This window comes from Protomyctophum parallelum (assembly GCF_964188405.1).
Source record: "Protomyctophum parallelum genome assembly, chromosome: 20".
In the NCBI taxonomy this organism is placed as follows: domain Eukaryota; kingdom Metazoa; phylum Chordata; class Actinopteri; order Myctophiformes; family Myctophidae; genus Protomyctophum; species Protomyctophum parallelum.
In genome coordinates this window covers 43,346,601-43,373,127 of record NC_139718.1, presented here as the reverse complement: position 1 = coordinate 43,373,127, position 26,527 = coordinate 43,346,601, and the positions used below count along the sequence as shown (strand labels likewise).

Sequence of the window (26,527 nt, the reverse complement as noted above, 5' to 3'; positions counted from 1 at the left end):
TTAGCATCATGTTATGCTTTAGCTATTGGAAAATAGCAGATCTACAAGCTCGTAGCGCGTGGCGCGCTACGCTTGTAGGTCTGCTATTTTTTAAAAATCGAAGAACGACTGACATTTTTTAGAATCTGATCTCAGGTCAGAATGGGTTCATCAGACCAGTGTGTGTCCATGGAAACCTCGTGTGAATCTGATCTCAGTTCAGAATGGGTTAAAACCAGGAAAACCTCCGTGTCATTTTAGATGTTGGCTTTAGAGAGTTGGCTATTCAAAAATAGCAGATATATATATACAAGCTCACACTGAGCTTTTGAACATTTCCGGAGAATCTTGAAAGAACTACTGGTTTAGCAGGCATTTGTAGAATCGGGCCTGTCGCCTGCCTGGCAAACCTGCAGACCTACAACACTTTGGACCCTTTTTAACCCATTCTGACCTGAGATCAGATTCATACGAGGTTTCCACTGGACACACACTGGTCTGATTATAACCATTCTGACCTGAGATCAGATTCTAAAAAAAAAAAAAAGTCGTTCTTCGATTTTTCAAAAATAGCAGACCTACAAGCTCGTAGTTAATTTACTATACACTCTCAGAGTTATACAGACCCATAAAAAAGGTCCATTTGGTTTCAAACTATCATTTAGCTGGGGACCCCTGGAACTCCCTCAAGGACGCCCCCCTGGTACCCCCACTTTGGGAACTTAGAAGAAGCTAAGGCCTCATAAGTGAAGTGTCATTATTATTATTGTTGTTCCAGTGCTACGCAGCATGGCTCCCTCAGCAGCAGAGCACACTGTACATTCACAACACAGAGCTCTTTTTGTTTCGGACCACGTCACCACCCCCACCCCCCAATAAAACACCCCAAAGTGAGGCATAAGAAACCTATTTTGGGACGGCGGCAACCTTATCCCATTCTGACCCGAGATCAGATTCATACGAGGTTTTCCACTAGGACACACACACTGGTCCGATTGACCCATTCTGACCCGAGATCAGATTCTAAAAAAAAAAATGTCAGTCGTTCTTTCGATTTTTGCAAAAATAGCAGACCTACAAGCTCGTAGCGCGCCACTCGGTGGCGCGCTACGAGCTTGTAGATCTGCTGTTTTTCAATAGCTAAAGCATGACATGACGCCGACACCAAAATGGGTTCCCCGTTCAGAATGGGTTATAAGGTCGGGAAATCGGGTCGAGGTGTGGTGGTGGTGGACGTTAATGGACGTTTTCCAATGAACACACGCACGAGACGGTGATTCAGTGGTCGTTGTGCCCGTTCGGGAACGCCCTTGTGTTCCTTCCCGACGTTCCATTGGCCGCTGTGAAAACTACCAAGTGCTTGCCGAGTTGTTGCATCATCTTCCGCAGAGAGAGAGAGAGAGGGGAGAGGAGAGAGAGAGAGAGAGAGAGAGAGAGAGAGAGAGAGAGAGAGAGAGAAGCTGCGACATCTCACCCTTATGGGAAAAACGTTCTCATAACAGCTGACTGCTGATTACACCGTCTCTCCGGGAACATGAATCAATAAACACCACACACACACACACACACACACACACACACACACACACACACACACAGTCTGCATGGTGGCCCGGCCGGGAGAGTGTGAGTCACCCCAAGAGTCAAGGGAAGTTATTATCAGGGGCTTCACTGTCCAGGACAGGACAGGACGGCCCCACCACCACCACCACCACCACCACCCACCACCACCACCCAACAATGGAAGCTCACACAGCTAGCAGGGGGACGAACACGCGTGCACACACACTCCACTGGTGAGGTCATGCCTCATCACTTCCACTCTAACTTGGATAACATTCAGCGTGCGTGTGTGTGTGTGTGTGTGTGTGTGTGTGCGACTGTGCGTGCACGCCGGTGTGTGTGTGTGTGTGTATCGACTGGCCCCCGCGCACGCCGATTGCACCGGGTCTTAGTTATAGCTAATGAGTCTGGCGACGATGACACTGCAGTGTTCTCTCACATGCAGAACATCCATCCAGCCGTGTGTGGATTTTAATAGGGCACAAAGGTGCAATGCCTCACGTTGGAACTGGCCTGTAACTTTTTTTTTTTATCACCGGGGCAAATAAAAATGTCCACCGCTCCCTGCAGTTTGTTGCAACGTTTTGTTTTTTTTTCTCCCAGAACTAACGCAACCAAAGTTTCAGCTATACGGATGCAACTCATTTTTTTAAAGAGCGCTCGTAATATCTGAAACCGCCGCCCCTTGACTCCCGCACGCGGTGATCAAAAGTCACCAGTGCTTAGCTATAGATTAGCTAGCTAAAGATACACAATAGATATTGTTTGGCCACTGTTCTCGGTCTATAAGGCCTCTTCTGGCATGACCTAATTTTAGTACCATGACAAGGCTTGAGCACGCACGCACACACACAAACTATACACGTTCTAAATTGGGTGGGCTGCTGCTCGGAAAGTTCAGGCCAAGCTTTGACCGAATAAGGCTCTAGTCGCGAGCGAACGGCTTTCTTCCTCCCGCTCGGGGACACGGCAGGAATGTCGTCTGGGAGGAGGAGGAGGAGGAGGAGGAGGAGGAGGCCCATGGAAACGTCACGTTAACACACACACCCTCTCTCTCTCTCTCTCTCTGCGTTTGCTGGACAAGCATGCAGACAGACAGGGCAAGGCTGCTGGGTGGGTGTGTGTGTGTGTGTGTGTGAGGCCAAGGCCAAGACTGTGGCTATAGAGAGAGCAGAGAGGATAAGTCAGTCATGGATAAGTCAGCTATAGATCTAGACTGCATTTATTGGTTTACTGTGTTGGGCCGAGGGTGAAACCATGAACCCATTTAGACTGGTTACACCTATACCAGAGCCATATAGCTGATAAGAGTAGAGTATATAGCACCATTGTGGGGTCAGAAAACCGTTCGTGCAGCCCTGGAGAGTTACAAGCTGCGAGTTGCAATTATCAGCAATTTCAGGCATGTGTGCAACATGACTACCGTTTTAACCCATTCTGACCTGAGATCAGATTCTAAAAAAAAATGTCTTCTACATCCTGACCAGTTTTCCATTCTGACCTGAGATCAGATTCTAAAAAAAAAAAAGTCTTCTATGTCAGTCGCTCTTCGATTTTTCAAAATAGCAGACCTATACAAGCTCGTAGCGCGCCACTCGGTGGCGCGCTATGAACTTGTATAGGTCTGCTATTTTTTTAAATAGCTAAAGCATAACGTGATGCCAACACCAAAAGGGGTTCCCTGCGCAGAATGGGTTAAAGTATTGCACAGTGACAACTAAAGTCTCTGTAATGTTTATGTTGTGTACCGTTACTTAAAAAAAAACGATTTAAAGGGGCACGGTGGCACAGTTGGTAGTGCTGTCGCCTCACAGCTAGAAGGTCCTGGGTTCGATTCCCGCTCGGGGCGCTGTGGGTGCTGGCGGCGTGTTTCCTCCTCCGCGTCATCAGTGCCCATACCCGAAGGCGGGGGTTGGCGAAAGGGCCTTTCTGTGTGGAGTTTGCATGTTCTCCCCGTGTCTCCTAGGTAGGTACCCTCACAAAAACATGCAGTAATCCTGGTCTCTAAACTGCCTCCCCCCTGGCCAGCCGGGGTGCCTGATGGAGGGGAAAGGAACTGGTTGGAATAACGTGTTCCTTCCACGCGCTATACGTCCAACCAGGGAAACTCCCCCCCCCTGTCAGGTGTAAAGGAGCAACTTGGACACTCAAGCATGAAGGAAGCATGAGTTAAGTCCGTTGCTCTCCTAGGTTGGCGGAGGTGTGTAGAGCCCAGGATCACATTAGATGATTGACACAGGGGTGAAAAAATGGGTTACAAAATCGTGGGATAAAAAATATATATTAAAAAAAAAAACGATTTAAAATAAAGGAATTTAAGATCATTATAAAGCTGGGCTGTTGCCCGAGTCCAGTGCGCATTCTGCCGACTTCGGCCCAGGACATTGTCACTCTTCGCCTATATACTAGCACTTCAGCAATAGAAGTCTATGTAGAAGACTGGCCCCGTGCAGTGAACGGAGTTGTCGTATTTCAATGGCGCTGCACCTGACCCGAGATCAGATTCATACGAGGTTTCCACTGGACACACACTGGTCTGATTAACCCCATTCTGACCTGAGATCAGATTCTAAAAATGTCAGTCGTTCTTCGATTATTCAAAAATAGCAGACCTATACAAGCTCGTATCGCGCCACACGGTGGCGCGATATGAGCTTGTAGATCTGCTATTTTTCAATAGCTAAAGCATGACATGATGCCGACACCAAAATGGGTTTCCCCGTTCAGAATGGGTTATATGAACGCCCTACTCGTGATCACACTACAGCGTCACACAATAATAGCATCACAAAAGTAGCAGATTCGCAAGCTCCAAAACGTGCCGCGAATTGACGCCCTTTGAGCTTGTAGATCTGCTACTTTTTTTTTTGAAGATTTTTGAATCCGTAAAAGTAACAGTTTTCGGACATAATGAGGTTTTTCAGAAAACTTTGAATGGATTTTTTTTTTTTTTTTTAAGTGAAACTTTGGACTGCGCTGGGTAGTAGTGAACATAATAACGGTGTCCGAAGTTTACAGTGGGTTTTTCTGATCAAGCCATTCTTGTCAGTACTCTATGAAAGAGATGGGTAGTCCAGCACGCAAAATATTTGCGTGTGTAGTGTACATGTTATGTTGTAGTTTGAATGCATTTTAACCCATTCTGACCGGGCACCCATTTTGGTGTTAGCATCATGTCGTGCTTTACCTATTGAAAAATAGCAGATCTACAAGCTCATATCGCGCCACCGAGTGGCGCGATACGAGCTTGTAGGTCTGCTATTTTTTGAAAAATCGAAGAGCGACTTGACATTTTTTAGAATCTGATCTCAGGTCAGAATGGGTTCATCAGACCAGTGTGTGTCCGGCGGAAACCTCGTATGAATCTGATCTCAGGTCAGAATGGGTTAACTCGTCATTTAGCATAATTTTGCAATTACATTTTTTTTTTTACTTTTTTCACCCCCCCTCCCCCCCGGGCGTGGCGGGGTCTTTCGGTCTGACCACACAGTCACAGACGGGAATGTGTGGGAGGAGGAGGAGTCGGTCAGACCCAGAGGAAAACGCATCACATCCCTGGTGTGGGACCGTGTGACTCAGGCCCACGTCATGCCCTGGAAACCTCCAGGCTTCCAGGCTCACACACACACACACACACAGACACACACACACACACACACAGACACACACACACACACACACAGCACAGGCCTTCCACTGTGGTTCAAAATGGATGGAATGATGAAACGCTACTGGATAAACAGAATACAGCCATGACATAATGCCGCTGCTAAGTTAGAGAACGGATGCCATGGAGAGGAATACAGTGATGGAGATGAAAACACACACACACACACACACACACACAGAGAGACTTTAGTTTGTTGTGTGGGAGAATTTTTGGGTGGGTGATGATTTGAAGATGAGCGACATGAACCAACCAGCTACTGTGAGTAAGGCTGACACCAACAACGCACACACAGCGCACACGCACGCACACACACACACACACACACACACACACACACACACACACACACACACAGAGCCCAGGCTGGTGACTATAACGGCAGACATGTGCACTCAAGACTTTATCATGTGCGCACGTACGCACGCACGCACGCACACACACACACACACGCGCACCTCCTCCTTTTGTTCACATCCTCGACCACTCTTAAGAATAGTATATACTCTAAAGAAAAGTAAAGAACATGCAGTTTTGCAGGAGCCCCATTACCCCGTCGAAAGTGGTCGTCTGACAAAAGGAAGCTCTTTAAAGCCTCACTGCACAAATCAAAGTCTCTCACGGAACGATCAAGGCGTTGAATCAAACTGAATCGAACTTTGTCACCCCCCCCCCCACACCCCAGTCCCCCACCCCCTCCTCTCTCCCTCCTGCCCCCCCCCCCCCCCCCCCCCCCCAAGGAGAAGTCAACGTGTCGACAGCTGTCACACATGATGGAGTCCTCACAAAACAACAAAACACGTGCGGCCCCCCCATCGCTCGTTCAGAGCGGACCATTTTGGTTGGACTGCAGGACTGTCTCTGGACACATGCCAGACTTGTGCCCCCCCCCCTTCCTTGACCTTCCCTTCCAAAGCCACTCTGGACTGGGGGGGCGGGGGGTTGGGGGGGGGGGGGGGGGGGGTACTGCTCTGCTCCTGCCACATACAAATGAATGAGCCTTCTGCTTGCTAACTTGAAGGAAAGTATATAGGAAAACGGTGCCAAACACTTGAGCAAACAGCTCGTGCACGAACACATTTGTTTTGACCGTTCTCTCAGCTTCAGCAGGTCTGCTATCGTTTTTTTTTTTACTGGCTAAAACAAAGCATATATGACAGATACGTGTGGTATCTTCAGGTTGAACGTATACTGTACAGTACGTGTGCGTACTGTACAGTACAGTACAGTACGTATCCCCGACAGAGCCATGAGTCAGGCCGTTGTTTGCTGCTGCCACCCGAACCCTATCCCCTAGCCCATTCTGACCTGAGATCAGATTCTAAAATTGTCTTCTACATCCTGACAGTTTTCCATTCTGACCTGAGATCAGATTCTAAAATTGTCTTCTACATCCTGACAGTTTTCCATTCTGACCTGAGATCAGATTTAAAAAAAAATCTTCTATGTCAGTCGCTCTTCGATTTTTCTAAAATAGCAGACCTACAAGCTCGTAGCGCGCCACTCGGTGGCGCGCTATGAGCTTGTAGATCTGCTATTTTTCAATAGCTAAAGCATAACATGATGCTGACGCCAAAATGGGTTCCCATTCAGAATGGGCTAGTCTACGCTACTAGTACTACGATGAGACAGTCCATCATCCGGGGTTATCTATACGCTAGCCGTCTCTCCCCACAGCGGAGTTCACGTAGCTCATTTTACTGCAGTATTACCTAGTGTATACAAAGAACGCAGCGCCGCGCGTGAAACATAAGCAGAGAGGATCGTGTTGTTGTGAGCGATTGAGTTACACACCACACACACACAGACATTTCTGGGGCTGCGGGCCTGGGTCATGGGTGGAGGTGATGTGACAGAGAGCTATAGGGTAGAAGCTCTCAAAGGCTTGTTTCTCTGCTGGGAGGGAGGGAGGGAGGGAGGGGGAGATCTCCGTTATGCAGCCCTTAAAGTATAAAAACACACCAATCCCCTGAATATGCTATATCTTCTCCATGTCAGGCCCACCTCTCCAAAGTCTCAGAACACCACACACACACACACACACACACAAACACACGTCCATCTCTGTAAGCTGGGGGCGGCAGTGAATCAGGGGTAGAGTGGCCGCTTGTGTGAACCGAATGGTTCCCAGTTCGATCATCCCAGCGGTCCCACCAGAGTTAGTGTCAGAAGTGTCCTTGAGCGAGACTCTGAACCCCCGAAGTGCTCCCGATGAGCATGAGGTCAGTGCCTTGCATGGTTTCCCCGTTAGTCAGACACCCTCCCCAAAACCCTGAACCTATAACCCAACTGACGTAGCGACTGACGTAGAAAGACATTTTTAGAATCTGATCTCGGGTCAGAATGGAAAACTGTCAGGATGTAGAAGACATTTTTAGAACCTGATCTCAGGTCAGAATGGGTTAACAACAGGACCACTGACCCCGAAAGAGAGCCTCTTCCATCAGGCCTCTTCCTCCTGGACGGCATGGCGTTGCCACGTCCAATAACGTACAAGCAATAACGGCTGTGGAAGTTGGACGAGCTTTCTGAAATGAATATGAAATCAGCCTCACCCTCTCTCTCTACCATCCCATTAAGCCCTACTATATATATATATACTTAGCGATACCACTAGGCACTAGCCATCCAGCAGGGAGCCTGCCTTACAACCGGATATACGTTTCTCAAGAGAGCACCGAAGTCCTGACGTAACTCGCTCATCCCTTCGATTCCCCCTGGTTCGCGGAAGTAATTTCTCTATGGAGAATAACATGGGTTGATCTAATATCGTCTACTATAAGCGTTGTGGTCCAAAAATAAACGAGCTGTCTCTGCGTTATTGTCAGGGAGGTGTCTCTGTATCGTTTGCGACAGTCAGTCACTCATATATGATACAGTCTGCTTCTGGCGAAAATGTAACTAATTCAGCAGCAGTAACATTAGCGTTTTCTCTCAGTCAGTTGATTCTTCATATCCATAAGAGTGAAGCGGCCGGGGTGACATGTTTATTTTTCAAACACAGTTCTTATATGAAGCAATCTAAAAATCCTCCTATGGCGATTTCAAGGCAACTAAAAAAAATACATGAACCTGGGGACTGACGCCCTCTACTGAAAGTGACGTCAGACTTCGGTGCTCTATAGCAGAGCAGGGAGAACACCTAAACAGCTGCTATAACGATGTTTATCGTCATGTGATCAAGTCAGATCTTTCATATTCCATCCTAATGGAAGATTCAGGCTTCCAGAGTTTGCAGGAGTGGCCCGTACTTTAATTTTTTTAATATTTCTTCATTCATATTTTTATTAGAAGTTAGGCATCTCAATAAAGTGTCATTTTTTTTAAACGCATCATACGTCACATTCTTATTCAGATATATGGAACAGTATTTCTAATAACTAATAATTAATTCGTCCTGCCCACTCCCATATATATATATATATTATTTTTGTGTATATATATCACGGGTTGTGTGCAGTCGACGCGCTGTGATTGGCCAGTCGCTGTGATTGACAGTCTAACCCTAACCCTAACCTTAACCTCAGTAAAACTATACCTAAACCTAACCCTAACCTTAACCTTAACCTCAGTAAAACTATACCTAAACCGAACCCTAACCCTAACCTAACCTCAGTAAAACTATACCTAAACCTAACCCTAACCTTAACCTTAACCTCAGTAAAACTATACCTAAACCGAACCCTAACCCTAACCTTAACCTCAGTAAAACTATACCTAAACCTAACCCTAACCTTAACCTCAGTAAAACTATACCTAAACCGAACCCTAACCCTAACCTTAACCTCAGTAAAACTATACCTAAACCGAACCCTAACCCTAACCTTAACCTCAGTAAAACTATACCTAAACCGAACCCTAACCCTAACCTTAACCTCAGTAAAACTATACCTAAACCTAACCCTAACCTTAACCTCAGTAAAACTATACCTAAACTAACCCTAACCTTAACCTCAGTAAAACTATACCTAAACCTAACCTTAACCTCAAGAAAACTATACCTAAACCGAACCCTAACCCTAACCTTAACCTCAGTAAAACTATACCTAAACCTAAACCTAACCAGCTGCTATAACGATGTTTATCGTCATGTGATCAAGTCAGATCTTTCATATTCCATCCTAATGGAAGATTGGCTTCCAGAGTTTTGCAGGAGTGGCCCGTTCTTTTTTTTTTTTTCATATTTCTTCATTCATAATTTGGTAGCACTTTACAATAATGACCCGTTATAAAGCATTTATAAACGTTTATAAGCAGTTTGTAGACTATTAACAAATCATTATAACCTGTTTGTTGACATTCGTGAATGATTATTAAAACCGTTATAACTATGGTTACAAATCATTTATAAGGTATTAGTAAGTAGTAAACTATTCATTAATAAGCCATTTATATACATCTGTAAATGATTATTAAATCATTTGTAATGACCCCATGATAAAGCATTTATAAACGTTTATAAGCAGTTTGTAGACTATTAACAAATCATTAACAACCTGCTTGTTTACATTTGTAAATGATTACTAAAACCTTTATAACAAATTTACAAATAATTTATAAAGTATTAGTAAGTAGTAAAACTATTCATGAATAAGCCATGTATAATACATCTGTAAATGATTATTAAATCATTTGTAACTGATGTTATATAATATATACAAGCTATTTGTATATTTGGGAAATGTGTTTGTTCATGTTTAACATATACTTTGTAAAACATTCCTAAAATATCTATAAATCCTTAGTACATGTTATTAAGTGGAGGACGACAGTCATACTCGGATACGAAGTGACCGCCGATGATGATGAAAGTGACGACAGTTCATCATTTACAACTGTCTGTTAATGTTTGTTCATGTTTAACATATGCTTTGTAAAACATTCCTAAAACATATATAAATCCTTAGTACATGTTATTAAGGTCCCTATAGTAAAGTGACGACAGTTCATAATTTACAACTGTCTGTTAATGTTTGCTCATGTTTAACATATGCTTTGTAAAACATTCCTAAAACATATATAAATCCTTAGTACATGTTATTAAGGTCCCTATAGTAAAGTGACGACAGTTCATAATTTACAACTGTCTGTTAATGTTTGTTCATGTTTAACATATGCTTTGTAAAACATTCCTAAAACATATATAAATCCTTAGTACATGTTATTAAGGTCCCTATAGTAAAGTGACGACAGTTCATAATTTAACAACTGTCTGTTAATGTTTGTTCATGTTTAACATATGCTTTGTAAAACATTCCTAAAACATATATAAATCCTTAGTACATGTTATTAAGGTCCCTATAGTAAAGTGACGACAGTTCATAATTTACAACTGTCTGTTAATGTTTGTTCATGTTTAACATATGCTTTGTAAACATTCCTAAAACATATATAAATCCTTAGTACATGTTATTAAGGTCCCTATAGTAAAGTGACGACAGTTCATAATTTACAACTGTCTGTTAATGTTTGTTCATGTTTAACATATGCTTTGTAAAACATTCCTAAAACATATATAAATCCTTAGTACATGTTATTAAGGTCCCTATAGTAAAGTGACGACAGTTCATAATTTACAACTGTCTGTTAATGTTTGTTCATGTTTAACATATGCTTTGTAAAACATTCCTAAAACATATATAAATCTTTAGTACATGTTATTAAGGTCCCTATAGTAAAGTGACGACAGTTCATAATTTACAACTGTCTGTTAATGTTTGTTCATGTTTAACATATGCTTTGTAAAACATTCCTAAAACATATATAAATCCTTAGTACATGTTATTAAGGTCCCTATAGTAAAGTGACGACAGTTCATAATTTACAACTGTCTGTTAATGTTTGTTCATGTTTAACATATGCTTTGTAAAACATTCCTAAAACATATATAAATCCTTAGTACATGTTATTAAGGTCCCTATAGTAAAGTGACGACAGTTCATAATTTACAACTGTCTGTTAATGTTTGTTCATGTTTAACATATGCTTTGTAAAACATTCCTAAAACGTATATAAATCCTTAGTACATGTTATTAAGGTCCCTATAGTAAAGTGACGACAGTTCATAATTTACAACTGTCTGTTAATGTTTGTTCATGTTTAACATATGCTTTGTAAAACATTCCTAAAACATATATAAATCCTTAGTACATGTTATTAAGGTCCCTATAGTAAAGTGACGACAGTTCATAATTTACAACTGTCTGTTAATGTTTGTTCATGTTTAACATATGCTTTGTAAAACATTCCTAAAACATATATAAATCCTTAGTACATGTTATTAAGGTCCCTATAGTAAAGTGACGACAGTTCATAATTTACAACTGTCTGTTAATGTTTGTTCATGTTTAACATATGCTTTGTAAAACATTCCTAAAACGTATATAAATCCTTAGTACATGTTATTAAGGTCCCTATAGTAAAGTGATGACAGTTCATCATTTACAACTGTCTGTTAATGTTTGTTCATGTTTAACCCTACATCATTTTATGTTGAAGATGTTGTGTTGCTTTGTGGGTAATCCTCAGTACAGAGGAACTCCATACTGAGGGTAAGATGGTCTCCTGTTTGCTCAGGCACAAACAAATTAATTACAAACATCTAAGCTTCATATAAGTGGCCAGATATGCACTCATGTTTACATAGTGTTATTCAGTAACATTTGTTTTTGTATGACATGGTATCATATGACATTGTTTATTCAATTGTTTGAAAAACGGTTAGCATGTTAGCTAGCTGTTAGCACAGCTGTTAGCTGTGCTGTGTAGCCTGTGTTACATGATAATTCACTGACACTCCATGTAAGTGAATTTTCAAAAACGAATGTTACTGAATAACACTATGTAAACATGAGTGCATATCTGGCCACTTATATGAAGCATAGATGTTTGTAATTAATTTGTTTGTGCCTGAGCAAACAGGAGACCATCTTACCCTCAGTATGGAGTTCCTCTGTACTGAGGATTACCCACAATGCAACACAACATCTTCAACATAAAATTATGTAGGGTTCATAATTTACAACTGTCTGTTAATGTTTGTTCATGTTTAACCCTACATCATTTTATGTTGAAGATGTTGTGTTGCATTGTGGGTAATCCTCAGTACAGAGGAACTCCATACTGAGGGTAAGATGGTCTCCTGTTTGCTCAGGCACAAACAAATTAATTACAAACATCTATGCTTCATATAAGTGGCCAGATATGCACTCATGTTTACATAGTGTTATTCAGTAACATTCGTTTTTGAGAATTCACTTACATGGAGTGTCAGTGAATTCTCATGTAACACAGGCTACACAGCACAGCTAACAGCTAGCTAACATGCTAACCGTTTTCCAAACAATTAAATAAACAATGTCATATGATACCATGTCATACAAAAACGAATGTTACTGAATAACACTATGTAAACATGAGTGCATATCTGGCCACTTATATGAAGCTTAGATGTTTGTAATTAATTTGTTTGTGCCTGAGCAAACAGGAGACCATCTTACCCTCAGTATGGAGTTCCTCTGTACTGAGGATTACCCACAATGCAACACAACATCTTCAACATAAAATGATGTAGGGTTAAACATGAACAAACACATTAACAGACAGTTGTAAATTATGAACTGTCGTCACTTTACTATAGGCACCTTAATAACATGTACTAAGGATTTATAGATATTTTAGGAATGTTTTACAAAGCATATGTTAAACATGAACAAACATTAACAGACAGTTGTAAATTATGAACTGTCGTCACTTTACTATAGGGACCTTAATAACATGTACTAAGGATTTATATATGTTTTAGGAATGTTTTACAAAGCATATGTTAAACATGAACAAACATTAACAGACAGTTGTAAATTATGAACTGTCGTCACTTTACTATAGGGACCTTAATAACATGTACTAAGGATTTATATATGTTTTAGGAATGTTTTACAAAGCATATGTTAAACATGAACAAACATTAACAGACAGTTGTAAATGATGAACTGTCGTCACTTTCATCATCATCGGCGGTCACTCGTATCCGAGTATGACTGTCCTCCTACACTTAATAACATGTACTAAGGATTTATAGATATTTTAGGAATGTTTTACAAAGTATATGTTAAACATGAACAAACACATTTCCCAAATATACAAATAGCTTGTATATATTATATAACATCAGTTACAAATGATTTAATAATCATTTACAGATGTATTATACATGGCTTATTCATGAATAGTTTTACTACTTACTAATACTTTATAAATTATTTGTAAATTTGTTATAAAGGTTTTAGTAATCATTTACAAATGTAAACAAGCAGGTTGTTAATGATTTGTTAATAGTCTACAAACTGCTTATAAACGTTTATAAATGCTTTATCATGGGGTCATTACAAATGATTTAATAATCATTTACAGATGTATATAAATGGCTTATTAATGAATAGTTTACTACTTACTAATACCTTATAAATGATTTGTAAACATAGTTATAACGGTTTTAATAATCATTTACGAATGTCAACAAACAGGTTAATAATGATTTGTTAATAGTCTACAAACTGCTTATAAACGTTTATAAATGCTTTATAACGGGTCATTATTGTAAAGTGCTACCTATTTTATTAGAAGTTAGGCATCTCAATAAAGTGTCATTTTTTTTAAACGCATCATACGTCACATTCTTATTCAGATATACATGGAACAGTATTTCTAATAACTAATAATTAATTCGTCCTGCCCACTCCCATATATATATATATATTATTTTGTGTATATATATCACGGGTTGTGTGCAGTCGACGCGCTGTGATTGGCCAGTCGCTGTGATTGACAGTCTAACCCTAACCCTAACCTTAACCTCAGTAAAACTATACCTAAACCTAACCCTAACCCTAACCTTAACCTCAGTAAAACTATACCTAAACCTAACCCTAACCTTAACCTCAGTAAAACTATACCTAAACCTAACCCTAACCTTAACCTTAACCTCAGTAAAACTATACCTAAACCGAACCCTAACCCTAACCTTAACCTCAGTAAAACTATACCTAAACCTAACCCTAACCTTAACCTCAGTAAAACTATACCTAAACCGAACCCTAACCCTAACCTTAACCTCAGTAAAACTATACCTAAACCTAACCCTAACCTTAACCTCAGTAAAACTATACCTAAACCTAACCCTAACCCTAACCTTAACCTCAGTAAAACTATACCTAAACCTAACCCTAACCCTAACCTTAACCTCAGTAAAACTATACCTAAACCTAACCCTAACCTTAACCTCAGTAAAACTATACCTAAACCTAACCCTAACCTTAACCTCAAGAAAACTATACCTAAACCTAACCTAACCTTAACCTCGAGAAAACTATACCTAAACCTAACCCTAACCTTAACCGCCGACCAATGGATCATTGGAAGACCTGCTGCTGTGTGTGTGTGTGTGTGTGTGTGCGACCCGTGCGCGCGCGTGTATTATGTCACTACGGCGTGCCTGTTTCTCCTAACCTTAACCTCGAGAAAACTATACCTAAACCTAAACCTAACCTTAACCTCAGTAAAACTATACCTAAACCTAACCCTAACCTTAACCTCGAGAAAACTATACCTAAACCTAACCTAACGCCAACCTTAACCTCAGTAAACTTAACTTGCCCGGGGGGAGTGTTTATAAACACAACCCGTGTAGGAATTGGTATGTAGCCGAGCGGTCAAGCCACCAGCTTCTTTCAACTGACAATTAAGAGCCTCACTAGGGGGGGGGGGGGGGGGGGGGGGGGAACACATGTGGAGGGAACACGCTATCCCCCCCCCCCCCCCACCCCCCCCCCCCCAGTTCTTCTCGCCCCTCAACATATTTGGACAAAAGTGCTCAAATCATGAATGCAGGGTCCAATTGCCGTGAAACTTTGCAGTTCGTACGAACATTTCACTGGCAGAGGAAGAAATGCCACACTACATTTTTTTCAAATTGCCCTCAAATTAGCACTATAACTGGCAGATTTCCGTGAGCAGCTAATCTCTGGCGCGGTTAGGTCGAAACCGCGTGAAACTTTGCATGCACATTGCACACTCCCTGGAGGCCAAAGAAGAACCTCTGCCCCCAACTGTTCCACATCGGCTGTCATAGTGTGACCGGCGATCGCTCTTCTTACAAAAATGATGTTTTATTCATGTCATGGAATGCAGGCTTAAATCCTACTCAGTCTTGGTATATAGGCTACATTGTCAGATTGGTTGGTCTTGGGTCTTTACTATAGAAGCCCAGTCCAAACAGTCGGTTATATGGATGCAAGTATCATGAGGCTAGTTGCATCAAAGAGTCCACAGAGTCCTACCATCTGAAAGTCAATTAACCACTCTGACCCGAGATCAGATTCATACGAGGTTTCCACTGGGACACACACTGGTCTGATCAACCCATTCTGACCTGAGATCAGATTAAAAAAAATGTCAGTCGTTCTTCGATTTTTCAAAAATAGCAGACCTACAAGCTCGTATCGCGCCACTCGGTGGCGCGATATGAGCTTGTAGATCTGCTATTTTTTAATAGCTAAGCATAACATGATGCTAACACCAAAATGGGTGCCCGTTCAGATGGGTTAATCTTTGTCCCGGCATAACACACCATGCTGACAGCAGCAGTGCTTATAGTGCTAGACTGCTTGTGAAAAATAAACTGCTGTATTGATTTCCCTATAAAATAATTAAAAAAAAAAGCACAGACAGCTCTCGGCTGCTTAGAATATCACCCAAGGGAAAAAAGTTAAACCTTTTTGAGAGAAAAAAAAAGCAACATGCAAACAAGAGGCAAATTCGTCCGACTGACACGCAGGCAGTCGGAGCAAGGTCCTGCTATTCAGGAAACTAGTTAATACTTCGGCTAGATGCCATGTCTGTGCCAAACCAATAGCTTAGCTTCAATAAACACCACCAAACGTTAGCCTCTGGGTTGGCCTGGCGGCTCATACCATTAGTATAACTAACTATAGTATATACGCAGACAACATGCTCTTATATGAGACGCCAGGAGGACCCGGGTTCTAACTCGTGTCTGTCGGTTTCCTTTCGGTCTACACTTGTATAACAAATGAAGCAAGAACTGCCAAAAAACATTGATAAAAAAAACCCATTATCCTCAGATACAACTGTGAACTCCTACGAGTAAACCATTGAACCCATTCTGACCCGAGATCAGATTCTACAAATGTCTAACATCCTGACGGTTTTCTGAAAAGCTATGTTTCTGTGTCAGTCGTTCTCGATTTTTGAAAATAGCAGACCTACAAGCTCGTAGCGCGCCACTCAACATGACGTAATTCTCCATACATTTGTCAATGGGAATTTGGTAGACGAAGTTTCCTGTATTCACGAATAGCTGAATATAAAAAAAGTGGCAAGACAATGACTCAATCACATCATCACACGACCATAAACCTTACTTTCTAAGCTCTTAGAACAGAACAAAACCATCAGACAGATCCTTTCAAGATCTCACCGTTCTTTGACACTTTTAACTTCCACTAGACACTCACTTCACGTCTTCCTTCCTTCAGAGAGAGCAGAGAGAGAGAGAGAGACGTCAGCGACAGTGACTCAGCTTTAAGTCTTGAGAGGTCATCAGGGGTCAATCCAATCACCAAAATGACTACAGCTCTGCTTTGTTGAGCGAGCCCGCTCGAGCGGTATGTTACTGGGCTCTATCTCCATAGCAACCGCTATAGATTGTGTCAGGGGGGAGACTTGCACAAACACACAGACAACCACCCCCCCACCAGTACCGGCTCTAGGGTCTCTAGCCCTTGACATGTTAAAGGGCCACTTCACCACTTTTCAACCTATCTTCATATAATAGGTCCTCACTAATAATCATGATAAAATGGCACGATTTCTTTCTACTCAGTCTGTGTCTCATAGGAGGGCTCTGCTATTTTTCAATAGCTAAAGCATGACATGATGCCGATGCCAAAATGGGTGCCCGTTCAGAATGGGTTAAGTCTTAAAATAAGACTCGTTTAGTCATCCACCACCGACACGCATCCCACAGCGGCTGATCCGAGTGATCCGTTCTCCGAGATCTGAGGCGAGAGGAAATGCCTCGTCGGAGCAGCTTTTCAGGATCAGGTCAGGAAGACACTCGGTGGTTTTCTGAGTACGTGAAAACTGGGTTTAACCCCCGTTCTGACCCGAGATCAGATTCTAAAGATGTCTTCTACATCCTGACCAAAGACTGTAAAAAATATGGACAAAGCGTTCCCCGGGTCTAACATGAACGTAAAATGAAGCCTGTAATGATATGCTAATTCCTGATGTAAGTCGCCGTAAGTCGCCATCTTTTGGTACCAGCTGGCCATTGGCTGGCTCCGTTTTGTATACCAGCTGGTCATTGGCTGCCCAGACAACGAGGCGGGACTTCCCCCCTTCTTCTCCGTTGGTTTTTATTTTGACTCGAGTGGGAGGAGAAGACTCTTGAGTGGGAGGGGAATCCCGATCATAGACCGTAACGGTAGCCACGCCCCTCAGAACATACGCGACTTTATGGTCATTTTTTTAATTAATGGGACCATAATTTTCCAAAAAGAATATTATGACATTAGAAATGAGACTTTAAACTAGTAACTGGAAGAAGAAAGTATTCATGACCATGTTTATTAAGGTAATACAGTCTAGGTGAAGTTGGGCCAAAATACATGGGCCTCTATGGAGCTATGGGGCTTTTTGGGTCCAGTCCAGCGCCACAACAGGCCATTATATGAACTACCGATTTCAAATGAGGCTTCACGAAATATCTGGCTGACTGCCCCCCTGATCCTGACAGTTTACCGTTCTGACCCGAGATCAGAGTCTAAAAATGTCTTCTACATCCCGACAGTTTACCGTTCTGACCCGAGATCAGAGTCTAAAAATGTCTTCTACATCCCGACAGTTTTCTGAAAAAGCTGTGTTTCTGTGTCAGTGGTTCTTCGATTTTTCAAAAAAATAGCAGACCTACAAGCTCGTAGCGCGCCACCGAGTGGCGCGCTACAAGCTTGTAGGTCTGCTATTTTGGGCTTGTAGATCTGCTATTTTTCAATAGCTTAAAGCATAGCATAATGCGACGGAATCTAAAATAAGGCAGAGAATGTGGGTGGACGTCGTTTAGCTCACGTATATAGACTAGAGTTAGGAGAATGGGCCGGTGTGATAATAAATGATAAGTAAAGCGGACACCCTGTGTCCACAGCAGGGTTTCTCAAAGTGGGCGAATTTATATCAATATCACTTCCGTTTAACCACTTAGTAAAAAAAAAAAGTGGGATCTCTTCTTTCAGCCTAGCGATATATCATGCATGAGGATTTCAATGAATGCATCTTGTAATATGAATAATGCAGCCTTGTTTTAGTCCTTTTCTCCTTTTTCCGTATCGTCTTTTCATCGATAAAAATTAAGTGAAAAAAATGTATAAACCTCCTCGTCAAAAACAGCCCATCTACACGTCATGTTGTGATGCGTCGTCATGTTGTGATGCGTCGCGACTTGCGAGCTTGTACTGTAGATCTGCTATTTTTGGTGAATGTTCCCCCCCCCCCCCATAAAAAGGGATGCTGGGCGTCAAGTGGTAAAATGTCAAGTATGACGTTATTATTTCGAGAGTCGAACCCGCGGCACACTGCCAGACTGGATTACCACCAGCCAAGGTGCCTGGACCACTGAGCCATGGCCCAGGCTGAAAGATTTAAATATTTACCGTATACGACTGTAAGGTTCTATAAAAGTACCCGTGTAAGGATGTCAAAAACAGTTTGAGGAAACCCTCCGTCTACAGCACACAGACAGGGGCCCCGGGGCGGTTTCACAATGAAAAGTGATCAGGTGACATCATGTCAATCATTCTACAAGATCACATGCTCTTCTCTCCTTACACCATTCCCCTCTCGAGTCCCTTGGTCGACTTGTGTGAGATGGAAGAACGACATTTGCCTCAACGCTAGGCGTGACTAAAAAAGAATCAAAATGCAATACAAAACATCAAAATTACAAAATGAACTACTGCAATTTCCAAATCGCCGCGGCTGCTCAAGAGAGAGAGGGGGTGGGGGTCCAAAATGGACTTCCAAGTTCCAAACAAGTTTGGGTAATATTTGGTGAACCCCTTCCACCATACTCAAGCCTTGTATGAGCTCCACTCATTCTTATGATAGCGCAAACCACTCAGCTTGTAAACAAGGTGGCTCGTTTGAAAGAGATAGTTCAACCCCTCAGTTTTTGCCACATTCCTAAGCCAATAATTTGATGACGAGCAGTGATTACCTATGGAGTAGCCTGGGCACCGTTCCATTTCGGGTTTGTGAACCGGTCGGGAGCGGATGATATCGCTACGTCATGTTGTAGTATTGTTTTGTAGTCATCAATCTTCCGGAAGTTCCTTTTCCATCAAACCGATTTTTCTCAATAAAAGCTACAGGCTATGAGAGCTTTTATTGTCTCCACCAGGCCGAAGGCATGGGGGGAGAGTATGTTTTGCACTCCGTCCGTCCGTCCGTCCGTGTGTCCGTCCGTGAGCAGCTAATCTCGGCCACCGTTAACCCGGTCGATGCCAAATTTTGCACACACACTCCCTAGATGCCAACGATGAACCTCTGCCCCAAACTTTCCAGAACGGCCTGTTATAGCGCCACCAGGAGGCCGCTTTGTGCAAAACAAGTTTTTGCACAGTACACCTACAGATTTTGTCCAAACATCGCGCAAATTGGTACACAGTCTCTCTAGAGCAATTCAACGAAACCGGTCTTTCAGATTTCTCAGACTCCATCCTGATTGGTTAAGATTGGCTTCCAAAGTTCACAGGAGTGCTCAGTTTCAAACAAAATGCTGCAAATCATGAACACATCGCGTGATTTCCGTGAAAGTGTGCACGCACATTCCCACTAGGCCGAGGACGAAATGCCACATGAACAATTTCAACTCAGCCTCAAGGTAGCGCTATAACTGGCCGAAAAGTGTTTTACCTCTAACTGCACGGATCTGTGGATAATTTACTTTTGTTGCCCTTTTATCCAACCACCAGATGAAGGCAAGCTGCAATGTCCTACATTCCTATCCTGGTGGAGACCTGTGCCCAGAAGGGTAGTTAGTTGTTATTCTTCCGGTTTGAGGCTTTCCTCCGAGGTGGAAAGCCTGGTGAGGCGAGGTTACCTATGGAGAGTGCCAGGTTGAACCGGTTCAGTTATTTATCCCCCCCCCTGCCCCCCCCCCCCCAACTAAACTCACCAATATTGGACCAGTTCAGAGTGTTACTTTCCATTGAAAATGAATTGGTTCAGATTAGAAGCTTAACACATTCTGACCCGAGATCAGATTCTAAAAATGTCTTCTACATCCTGACAGTTTTCTGAAAAAGCTATGTTTCTATGTCAATCGTTTTTCAAAAATAGCAGACCAATAGCAGCTTGTAGAACTGCCATTTTTCATAATAATAATAACATAATGCTAATACCAAAAGGGGTTCCTGCCCAAAATGGGTTAAAAGTTGGTTCGGAACTGGAAACAGGGAACCACTGCCGGTCATCAGATTATTGGCTCAGGAATGTGAACAAAACAAAAACAAATCTCTGTGAATTCAAAGGCCCTCTTCCAGGGGTGCAGAATTCACCTAAGCGTCAGCTACTTTACTCGTCAACCTTCATTGCCGAGCGCTAAAACTCAGGTGTGTCGACGAGGCAGCTTGAGTTGAGAGACAGTCCCAGTGCGTATACGTACATGAGCACACAGAGTGTGTTATCAGCTGGCTAACAGGGGCCACCACGGTCACACAGCAGGCTGCCTATGGCAACCCCAATGCCAACCATTGTCTCCTCCTGTAACTGTGCTTTTGACGCGCCACGGTGGGAACAAAACCTGGGGGGCATCAATAATGGATGCAGTCGTGTCAGCCGCTTCTGCACAGCGGGGCAGATAGCAGCTACTTTAGACGTACGCATGTATGTACGTACGTACGTACGTACATGCACACATACACAGGTGCACATTAGAAGGTCTGTGTGTACTGTACACACACACACACATACATACATACAAGCGCCGGCACTCAGGCTGAGCACACATGATGTGAAGGGAGGGGCAGCAGGGACAATGATGACGCCGAGCACATGTGTGAACCCCACAGGCTGGTGGTAAGAGAGCCTTTTTTCAGGCAGTGATTGAACCCCACCCCCCCGAAAGATGGGTCCAAAGGGACAGTTCATGAGTCCTATACTTCAACGACGTTGGACAGTACAGTCAGTACAGTAACGAGTACAGTATTACATCCCAGGACCCCCCCCCCCCGGAGGGTGACATGACTGTGTCCTCTTGACTCCTCTCTCTCATTTTAGTGAGGATATCATTTCGCGTCACTGCAAACCTCTGGTCAAAGTCAGTTTGACCAGATTTTGGAGCAGATGAGATGTGCGGGTTCTTTTCTCTTTTTCTGATGCTATACTTTTGAACCCAGCACCTCTACCTAAGTGACGTGCGTATTCTATTAGTTTCTCTTAATATTATAAATTGACACCCCCCTCCCAAAAATCACGTGGGGACCCCCCCCCCGCAGGTTGAGAACCACTGCTGTAAGCGCCTCGCGAGTGAGCCGACCCACCTCACCAACGGCCTCCGTTGTCGTGCCTTTTTAGAACAAAGTCAGCTGGTCGGGGGGCCAAACTGAGTCACCAGTCTTGTCGGGGTCTGACCACTGCAGAGTCAACAGGAGCAATAAAAAGAAAAGCTTCTCGTTCAATGGCCAAACGGGGAATGGAATGGAATGACTGGAATTCTCCAAAGTGTCAGGAAGCAATAACAAAAGATAAAAGACCTGGCTTCATTGCTTCATAGCAGTGGTTCCCAAAGTGGGGTCCGGCGGGGGGGTCCCACAAGGGAGTTCCAGGGGGTCCCCAGCTAAATTATATTTTGGAACGTAATGGACCTTTACGGGTCTGTAACTCTGAGTGTACAAATTGAACCAAATGGACCCTAAATGGGTCCATTTGTAAACATCTTCTCGCGTGGCGGGCCCCTGACATTATCTTTTCAAATGGGGGTCCGCGGGCTAAATAGTGTCAATTTGGGCAAATTGACACCAATTAATGAAAAAGTTTGGGAACCACTGGCTTATATTATAGTATACACCAGTATGGTCCCAACCTACAGGATGTGAGAAGAACATGCACAAAAGAAAAATGGGACAAAATGACACTGACTGAATGTAAAACAATGTATTAACCCATTCTGACCGGGCACCCATTTTGGTGTCGGCATCATGTTATGCTTTAGCTATTGAAAAATAGCAGATCTACTAGCTCATATCGCGCCACCGAGTGGCGCGATATGAGCTAGTAGGTCTGCTATTTTTTGAAAAATCGAAGAACGACTGACATTTTTTAGAATCTGATCTCAGGTCAGAATGGGTCAATCAGACCAGTGTGTGTCCAGGGGAAACCTCGTATGAATCTGATCTCAGGTCAGAATGTGTTTATGGTTCTCTTTCCGAGGTACAACGTAATAATTATTGTATTGTAAGCCCATCTACAACTCTACACTCAAAAGGTTGGATGCAGAGATTGCAGAACCAATGCCCCCACCCCTCCCCTCTCCCAATCTTTTAATTGAATTCAGGCCACCATAAACCCCCTCCCATTCGCCCCCCCCTTAGCGGGGTCCCAAGTCCCAACCCCTCCCCTCTCCTCCCTGTTCTTTCTTCTGCCATTTTCCCGCGCTGCAAAGCAACAGGCTGCAGTGCAGAAAGGAAAACATCCTCCTCCTCATCATCATCGTCATCATCACCATCACCACCACTCCATTGAGTCCTGCTCTGTCTGTGTGGCAGGAAAGCAAGCACCACCACCTGGTTATACTCACGCTACGACAAGATGCTCTCACTGATCGATTTAAGTATTTATTATTTAACAGTATGCAGAATTACAGCACATTTCGAGCACAGCTACTCAATACAAAAAACTGTTAACTGTGAGTGGACAGTAACCCTATTAAACCCCGACACCATACATTGCATTACACTTGTTTACAAGATCGGGTCCACCGTTTTCAATTCATCATAACATTTAGTTCAATGTCAATGTCAATGTCAATCATGATCACAATGAAACCATATACAGGATCAGCTTTAGGGAGGTGGTCACCTTTGTTGACATATAGCCTTCCACGGTGTCAGATCACAGGGATGTGTGATGACGACGAGGCACGTGTTACTATATCCTCTTCTAAGTTAATTGTCTATATAAAACTTAGTAGATATCTTTCCTCTTTTTCATTGTTGCGGATGATTGCGGACTTGATCTGCTAGTCAGTCACCCACTAGCTCTGGTCCATATAGCCTTGGTCAGGACTTCTAGGCTAGTATGGACCAGAGCTAGTGGTCCATTCTAGTCCTAAGGACCCACCAACCTCCCTAAAGCTATCGCTGTGGATGCATCAGTGATCATGATGTGACTGACTGACCCTTTCCCCCCCCCCCCCCCCCCCCACTGTAGGCCTATGTGTTTTTCCCCCTTTTTTCCCTCCTCTAATGATGATTTCCTGTTTTTGGCTATATTCCTACGTCTCTAAATGTTATGATGAATTGAAAATGGTGGGCCCTGTTGTTAACAAGTGAAATGCTTTATGGTTGACTTGTCGTCCACTCACAGTTAACAGTTTTTGCATTGAGTTGTACTTGAAATGTACTGTAATTCTGCAAACTGTTAATGGCTTCTGTTGAATCATTTGGACCTTATATAGACTCTCTCGTCTTTCATTCTGAATCGATTAAAAAATAAAATACATCCACGAGACTAAATCTAAGGATATTTCGCTATTCCTTCTCCTATCCTATCAGGGCGGAACTCCACGTCGCGTGGACACTGTATGGGCTGAGCCGCCCGCTACATTAGAAATATCACCGTGATTATACCCACCCCACTCAGAAGATCAAAGAAATCAACTGTTACCAAGGGTTACCACCAGGACAACATTGTAACAACAAACACTTGTAACAACAACGAAACCAGCGGCCAGCTGTGAACTGGTTATTATTATGGTGGTAATTAATTTTAATACGACCAGGGAGAAGAAGTGGCGCATCCGCCCTGATACTAGAGAGAATAGTGACACTGCAGAGAGAGAGAGAGCTGGGTCCACATGGCAATATATCACTGAACAGTCCGTAAGGTTATACTTATTATTACATCTCAAGGACATTTCAACTATAAAAAAGGTAATTCGGTTCATTTAAGGTGAACACAGGGATTAAAAATAAAGTCAACTATTGAATAAAAACAAAGCATTAGTAACGACCTCGTGTGTAGTCAGTGTAGCTATATACTGATACATTTGTTTGTCTCCTCCTGTGAGGCAAACCACTCACATGACATTCGCATCAATTTGATCGAATAAAATCAATAAACACAGAAATGAACAAAAAAACTGAAAATCAAAGTTGTCCATGGTGCGGACTTTCTCTTACCTTGACAAAAAGCTCGATAACGGGTTCGTTATCCGCCTTTATTCCGTTCTGTGGCACCGACAGAGACATTCTAAAATGTTAGGCTATACTTTCTTGAAAAGTTTTGCCAGCAAAATCAGTCCTTTTTTTCGTTCTTTTTGTTTTGCTACCACGCCCGTCTTCTTCAGTATGGTCCCCCCTCCTTGTCTCTCCACCGTTCAAAACCGTTTTATTTTTTCCCCCCAGGAACGAACCACCACCAGCAGCTGCAAAAACTCGCCTCGATTCCCACACGAGATGAAAAGGCACGGAGGAGGGGTGAAAAACAATCGAAAGCGGACAGCAAAGTAGAGTCCTTCTTCTTGTTGTACCTCACGGATCAGAAACGCAAAGTCGCAAACGGCTTGCAGAAGGCTGTTGTTCCACAGTGAGCCGAGGCTGCTACAGAATCATTGTTCAGCCAAAGCTTTTTCAGAGCAGGAGGGGAAGAAGAAGCAACGGGAATATTCAAGGCTGTGATGTCATCGGCAGAGAGCAAACACTCAAATGTGGGCAGGGTCTGAGGAGCATACGGTTTGTAGGGAGGATGGATGGATGCCTGGCTAGTGGCTGGATGGAGCTGTGTTATATTCTGTAGTACAGTGGTTGTTTTCAACCATTTTGGTATCAAGGTGGTCCCATTAGTTACTCTGCATTTGAGCCACGGACCACCATTTGATGACATCATTCAACCTCTCAGGCTCAAAACTTTAGAATATTCTGTTGTCGTTGGATACGATTTTGTCCATGTCATGCTGTATTGAATTGATCATGTGCCATTTGGACTAACAGGAAAACGTTGATCAATCAAAATAACAATTATTGCTCTTAATTGTGTATGTGTAGACTTCTTGTAAATGCATTAATGCAGATATTTAACAATAATTTATTTAAATCTAATGAAATGGGTCCATTTGGTTTCACTCTGAAAAGTTAAAGGTCTATAAATAAGGGTCCACGTGGTTACCATTACCAACTCTCCATTTAGCTGGAGAGCACTTGGAAGTAGGCTCAAGGACCACTGGTTGAAAAGTGAAACCACCGCTTTAGTATTGACAGTGTAGTATAGTAGTAGCTCTGGTCCATAGCTCTAATGCTAGATGAAACCCTTTCCTCTGAGGTGGAAAGCTTGGGGACACAAGGTTAGATGAAACCTGAAGCTAGTATAGACGAAGGCTATGCTGGAACTGGAAGAGAACATGGCTTTATATGAATAGTTCAGGTTCCCCACCAGAGGAACCCCTGACCCAGGTTCTTGACGGTTCCACAGGGCAGTGGTTCTTCTCAGACGTACGTTTTGTGCCAAGCACCCCGATATGGATAGATTTGGTCACAGGGATCAGAAAAAAACTAAATAACTAAATCACACCCGTGAGAAGTGAGGCGCTCTTACCATCGTACATCATCACGTTGTAAAAGACAAACGTAAAATTCTCCATTCATTGTCAAAAGGAATTTAAAGTTTGTGCTATAGTTTCCTATATTCACTAAAGGCTGAATATAGAGGGTATGCGCATGCTTAAAGTGAATGGCACATGATCGAGTGGCAAAACAGGCAAAGTGAGTTTAACATTGTTTAATGCAATCAGAATGATCTGTTTGGATGTATGGGGCCGTCAAGGCCAGAAAGTAGTTTGCCACTCAGTAGGCGTTCCTGCATAACTTCCGGGATTGATGTCACGCGCATACCCTCTATAGCGCCCCTCACAAAAAAGCTATGTATAAGCTCTGTGAGCATGTACTTGTAGATCTATTTTTGAGGGGCGCTAGCCCCTCCTATAACTAGCTATTAGGGTAAACTTCGTCCTACACAAACATTAAATTC

General features: G+C 42.8%; 1 protein-coding gene across 1 annotated transcript in view; it reads right to left on the bottom strand.

The window, feature by feature from the left end:
* Positions 1-25,197, bottom strand: part of clic4 (chloride intracellular channel 4) — a 53,537-nt gene extending 28,340 nt beyond the window's left edge. The window contains exon 1 of the mRNA XM_083791545.1: positions 24,685-25,197. Within this exon, the coding sequence (XP_083647671.1) occupies positions 24,685-24,753 (69 nt within the window). The 5' untranslated portion in view covers positions 24,754-25,197. The remainder of the gene's footprint in view (positions 1-24,684) is intronic.
* Positions 25,198-26,527: the final 1,330 nt, after the last annotated feature.